At 44.6% G+C, this 6,671-nt stretch overlaps 1 protein-coding gene across 1 annotated transcript; it reads right to left on the reverse strand.

Annotated features, from left to right (window-relative positions):
- Nucleotides 1–238: 238 nt before the first annotated feature.
- Nucleotides 239–6,310, reverse strand: LOC106564629 (glial fibrillary acidic protein). The gene is made up of 3 exons (XM_014130797.2): nt 5,210–6,310; nt 4,512–4,636; nt 239–3,978 (listed from the first exon to the last, which is right to left on the reverse strand). The coding sequence occupies exons 1-3, from the start codon at nt 6,269–6,271 to the stop codon at nt 3,639–3,641; spliced, it is 1,527 nt and encodes a 508-aa protein (XP_013986272.1). The 5' UTR covers nt 6,272–6,310; the 3' UTR covers nt 239–3,638.
- Nucleotides 6,311–6,671: the final 361 nt, after the last annotated feature.

Raw genomic sequence — 6,671 nt, forward strand, 5'->3', positions numbered from 1 at the left:
ATTACTGTAAAAGGTTGAGTTTGGGTCTAATGTGCTACAGTGCATCAGAAGTCAAATAGTTAGTGCACTCCACTGGGCACGCACTGGTTGAATCAACGTTGTTTCCACATCATTTCAATGAAATCACATTGAACCGACGTGGAATAGACGTGGAATTGTGCCCAGTTTGGTATGCTCGCTTATTCCACGAGGCAAGTCCTTTAAAAACCCCATCAGAAAGACACAACAAGTCCAGAGATACGGTCTTAATCACGTCTAGTTTTATTGGTGTGTGCCATACATCAGCAGTAAGGTACAGAGTCAGAGCATAGTCTATCAACTACATTCAGATATTAAGCGTTTACATGTTTTCAGTTATTCAGTTTAGCATGGTAGCTGATGCTCTTAACGCTAGAGAGAGATGGTTGAGAATAAAACATCCTTAACATAACCACACGTAGACGCACATGAATCCCAACTTCCACGTAAGTCATATTTTCACTTGCGTTGATATCTATGGGAGGCTAAGTGGAAGTTTAACTTGAAGTGCAATTTAGGATTCGTTCAGTTAGAAAGCGGCTGGTGTTTTAAGGCATTTTGACAACACTATAGCATTCATTCCTTGTTTTGTTTTGTATTATTTGTCGGTTTTGGTTTTGCGTGGCAATGGGTATTCGAAAACAGCTCTATTTTGTACACGAAAAGTTGTTTTTGTCGCACATGCATTTTAGAAAAGTTTGGCAGTGCTGCAGTAGTAGTAGTGAGGTTTGTTGTAGAGGCTTGTTGCAATGGTATTTAGAAACCTTTGACCCTCTTGATTATGTTGAAGTCATAGCTATTCTAAACTTATACCTGTGGTTGTGTACAAGGCTACTTGTATCTGTACTTGTCGATGTAGCTGTGCTTGTACTTGCAACCAGTTTTCCTTTGTAAATTTCCTTTACATTGGAGCTCAAGAATTAAGGAAACGGTAGGCCAAACTTTCTGATTTTCCCAACCTGATTCCCCACTATGAGTTATCCTAGGAAACTGTCCACATATACAAACACATACAACTCCAGACACTCAGACACTTAGTAACGCAAGCCTCGTGTAAAACAACGGCAACCACATCTCCACCAATCAACAGCTTTCTGTAGTTTGTTGTACAATCAGTGGTTTCCATTCGCAGGGTGAGTGAGTGCAGCCGGTCAGGGCTTAGAGGGCCGTGGCAGAAAGTCAGACAGACATAGATACAGAGGTAGCCTATTTCCAGATTTGTTTGTGCTCTCTTGCCAACTCTATGTCAATGACAGACAATGAGTTGGCAACATAGCAGAAATAGACTGGCACTCAAGCTAAGATACAGAGGTAAGAAGACAGAAGTAGTTGTGTTGAAACCTGGACAGTGCACAAGAAGGAAACAAAAGGGCTGCCTAGTTCCTTTACATACAGATTTCTATTGGTGAGATCATTCATAATCATTTACAACAGACATAATAATTCCGTCATGGCCGTATTTTTCAGAGGTCATGGTGCTTTAAAAGCATCATGGTCCGGTCCATTTTTCTGGACTATTGGTTTGTTTTTGTTTACTTGTTTGTTTGGCTTGTTAGTTGTTGTGTTCCTAAGGCGTAGTGTCGTGATGTGGTACTGTTCGGAGGCTGGACGTCGCTGTTAATTCAAACGGGCTTCAGGAGTCCGCAATGGAACGTGGGAAATGGAGTTTATGCATACCATTCTGTCCGTCACACCCTATTGGACCATGTAGAATCCCATGCATTCATGCTAAAACGTCATTCGCTATCTACGCATTCTCTATTTGATTGATTGAGCCTGTCGCGAGAAAGGGAATTTAAAGGTAGCTCATCTTCTCTCGCTCTCTCGCTCTCTCTCTCTCCCTCTCTGTTTAATTTCCTTTCTCCCTGTTTCTCAGAGTCCCACACCTCCTACTTTTCTTTCCACTTCTCCCATTGCCCCTTTTCTTGTAACCAGTCATGGCCTGCACAAACTGATCGACAGTAAAAATGAAATCACATCTAGATCGATATATAAGTGCCCTGAATATGACCTTCATCATGACGAACATCCTCATCATTCGCAGAAGCATCACACAAGAGCCAAGCAGTGTAGCTGAGGACAATGTCAGCAGCGTGTGTCGAAGTCACATCCTGTCTAAATGATGGAATTCATCTCAAGTCTAACCTACTGGCCAACTAAGCACGTACAATCTCATGTTCTAAAACGAGTGTTGTGTACATGGCATGTAAAACACTGGCAATGAAGTGTGGAACCTAGTATCCCATTGATTTCCTACTATATGTTATGAGTGTGTGAAAATGAAGTATGGCCCTCTAACAATCTGTCACCATGCAAGCTTGAGATATGCTACATACATCATGCAAATAACAGTTTGATTATTAGCTAGTTTCACTTTCAGGCTGAAATTTCAGGCGGTCTATTCAAACAGCAGTCAGCGCTTACACTAAAAGGGCATTATCATAATTTTCACAATTTCACTGAATTATTCCAACCTCAGTGTGTAAACATTTATAAAACACCGGAAAATCACGTTTCTGACTGGACTGGGCCTTTATAGAAGTTTGATTAATTGACACGAAGAGCAATCTTGGAGAGTAATTCTGCTTTGGATGGAACCATTGTTGGTTGAGCTCTGGTTCTGGAGTAGAAGGAGTGGCGGTTTAAACAACGCGCTGTTGTCATGTCGTCATGCAGATTTGAGTGGACCGGGATCATAAGGCAGATGCTATTGACAGTGACGAGACCAGGGTACGAACAAGCCTTTTAGATATAATCTGATTTTGTTACTCGTGATGTTTTGTCTGAAAAAAAGAAGAAGAATTTTATCTGCATTGCATTGAAACTCAGAGTTCGCAATATTGTCTGCGTTGTAGATAAGGCAAAAATGGCTCAGCAAGATCACAGATCTTTTTGGTTTTCTGCTGAGTTTGAATAACTGTGTGCTCCTTTAACAAACTTGATCGATCTCTAGCTCTCACCTCCGTACCATACAAGTGCTTTCATTCATATTGTGTTATGTGGATGTAGTAGACGTATTAACAACAGTTAACAAGCTGATATGCATTGGATTTTTGTTTTCCGTGCACAAATTCAAACTCTCGCGCACACATCCCCCCCCCTCCCCCCCATGGAATGTGTATAGAGAATATTATCATAGGCGGTGGCAGTGGTGCATGATTATTTCTTGAACTGAATGACATCTATCACAGCTCGGTGCCAAACTAGCCTGGCGTCCCAAACTGATTTAGCTGTGTTTCACTGTTGTTTCTAGTGAGCACAGCATTCAGTCTGGTTAAACCAGGCTAGTGCCATACAATAGCGCGAGCTCAAAGTGAGAGTAAACTGTTGGGAGTATTGTACTGAACTGTATGTTCCTATCACCATAATAACCTACGTGTCTCCTGATAGGGCCAGAAGTGTGCCTGTAACTACTTTGTTATTGTCATAGTAAGAGAGTAGAGTGGAGAGAAGTACAGTGATTGGTTGTTGGATAGTGGTAGGTTACACAGTAGTAGTAGTAGAGTCTAAACTATAACGGATTCCCCTCTGAGAATACCCCTGTGAAGGGGGGGAGGGGGATGGGGAGTAGGAGGGAGGGGATGGAAGGTGGAAGGTTAAACCTAAGGGAAGGGGAGATTCTAGTTTTTCTGGTTGGTGGGGTTGGCGTCGCTGGACTCCTTCTGGTCTCCGTCGTTGGACCCCTTGCCAGACTTGCTCTGCCCATCCTCCTGGTCCTTTCCCTCGTCCTTCTTGGATCCTCCAGAGATGGTGGTGTACCTGGTGGTCTGGTTGTAGCTGCCCATGCTGGGCAAGTCCACGTCGCCGGAGGAGGTCATGTCGGAGGACCTCATGTTGGAGGACCTCATCTCGGAGGACCTCATGCCGAAGGACCTCATCTCGGAGGACCTCATGTTCATGCTGGGGCTGGAGTAGGTGATGCCTGTGCTGATGCGGGTCTCTTCCCCTTCCAGGAGTTTCCTGAGGAGAGGGGGGGAAGTGTTAGGGAGGGAGTGTGACGGAGGGAGGGAGGGATGGGGGAGAAGAAAGCAGGGGCAGAGGGGAGAGGAAGGAGAGATGTAGATAAAGAGATAGCGGGAGGGGAGGAAGGGGGAGAGATAGGGTTGGTTAAAAACAGGTTAAAATATAAACGAGTCACGTGACCAGCCCATGCTACCCCAGGAGAGTAATGCTAAGTCACCCCAGGGCGTGTGGCTAATGACTTCCTAATCTGTCATTGATTGATCAGGATCTTTAAAGTGATCCTGATCAAGTGTTGGTCATGCAGGTATTTAGGCATGACATTTTCAAGCTTAATAAATCTACTGTAACTTTATGAAAGCTAGGATGTCAATTTGTATGTTACAGTAATACATCATTGCGATGTTATGATTACAATGATGAATGTTATGATTATAATGATGCATACAAGCTGTGTAAAAGCATGACTGTAAGTGGCTTTTGGTAAAAACATCTGCTAAATTGCATATATTATATATGATTATATTAAGTACCTGTATGCAGCAATTTCAATATCCAGCGCCATCTTGACATTCAACAGGTCCTGGTACTCCCGCAGGTGACGGGCCATCTCGCTCTTAGTGGTCCTCAGGTCATTGTCCAGCTCGGCCATGTTGTCCTGTTAACATATTGAAGTAGAAAACAAATTGTGAAACAGTGGCGACCCTAAAAGTGAATTGTGTTGATATAGGCTATGTTTTAATATAGCCTACCTTTTTTTCTGAGAGTTGGTGATGTCTGACTCAAGAGAATAACGATAACAATAACATTATAAATTCGATTTTAAATAACCAAGAACAGGCCGCTCTCCAAAGAATATTTCATCACTATGTACAGAGACGCACTAACGCCAAATAAAATACGGTTATAAGAGAGCATTCAATGAGTTTCTCAGTTACTAAGTACAACACAAAGCAGTTACAATGAGAGGCGCGTAAAACAGTAAAACAATTTAATAGCTCTAAAATAATGTTATATAGCAAAATTCCCCACTTTTATTAGAAAATAAATTGTGATTTTCTTTTAATCAGAATTATTATTATTTTGCACATGGTTAAATGCAACATCTTTCCAAACTAAACAGTTCTTTAACTCTTGCTTAATCCTGGACATGTTTGTAAACAAACTGCAAGAAAGATAAGCTCACATTTGAGCTTTTAAGTGTATTTAAACTAAACAAATAATTTCTTACCTGGTACTGGCCAATCTCCTGGTTGTGCCTCTCCTCCATCTCGTTGAGCTGCCTTTCCAGGGACTCGTTGGTTCCCCTCTGACTCTCGATCTCGATGGTCTTGGACTGGAGCTGCCTCCTGAACTCGTTGAGTTCCTCCCGGCTGGCGCGCATCGCCTCCTGGCTACGGGTGGCCTGCTCGTTGAGGTCAACGAACTTCGACTTGTACCACTCCTCGGCGGACTGGAGGTTCTTGGAGGCCATGGACTCGTACTGGCCTCGGATCTCCTTCAGGGCAGAGGTGAGGTCAGGTTTGGAGACCTCCATCTCCACGGACACCTGGGCGGCTTGGATCATGTTCATGAGCTCGGCCACCTCCTCCTCGTGCACCTTCCTCATGAAGTTGATCTCGTCGAGGAGGGATTCTACCTTCTTCTCCAGGTCTAAACGCACCATGGTGGCGTCGTCCACGTCCTTCTTGAACGCCTTGAGGGTCTGCTCGGCTTCCTCCCGCAGGCGGTACTCGTCATCGTATTTGCCGCGGAGCTTCTGCAGGTCCTCCTCGATGTTGTCACGCTCGATGAGGATCTGGGACTTCTCGCCGTTCACCTCATCGAGCTGGGAGCGCAGCTCGCGGATCTCCTGCTGGTACAGGTCAGCCAGGCGCGAGGGCTCCGTCTGCCTCTGACGCAGGGTCACCAGCTCGGTCTCGAGCACCTTGTTCTGCTGTTCCAAGTTGCGAACCTTGTCGATGAACATGGCAAAGCGGTCATTGAGCCCCATCATCTGCTCCTTCTCGTTGGTGCGGATGATTTTGAACTCATTGTTGAGCACCGTGCTCTGGGCGAAATCCAAGTTCTCCATCGGCATGGGCATCTGCGAGTAGGACCGGCCAGAGGACCTCTTCTGGTGGAAAGAGGAGCCCAGGTTAGAGCCCATGCTCCGGGACTGAGAGTGGGACCGGTAACCGCCGCTGCGTAAAGAGGCATTGCTCATCCGGGATGGAGAGCTGGAGTAACGGGGAGACTCCCCGAAAATCTTTCGGTAGGAAGAGGCGGAATTGAAGTCAGATCCGTAGCTCATCTTGGCGAGTGATGAAAGGGAGCAGAGCAGGGGGCGCGTCTCCTTTTTATAGGGGGACCTTCCAACGATCAATAATTAATGCCGGCTGATGTCAACCTCTAGCCTGCCCAACTGGCCACAGCAGATTTCCCAGGTAAAACAACCTCTCATCAAATAACTTAAATATACTGAGTCATTGATTATAAGCACGTTTAAAGGGTTAATAACCACATTTATATTAGTGATTAAACTCACATCTAAGGAGCGGTACCTATTTTGGACGCTAGAGCCGGTAGATGGAACTGTCCGTTTTGGCGCAGTGCTGATTTCAGCAAGAAATATTTTATCTCGTTTTAGCCACTCACCTCTGAGTAAACTATATATAATGTTGTTCTAAACCTGTGCAATTTTAATTCTCAAT

This window comes from Salmo salar, chromosome ssa12 (assembly GCF_905237065.1).
Source record: "Salmo salar chromosome ssa12, Ssal_v3.1, whole genome shotgun sequence".
Taxonomy (NCBI): Eukaryota; Metazoa; Chordata; class Actinopteri; order Salmoniformes; family Salmonidae; genus Salmo; species Salmo salar.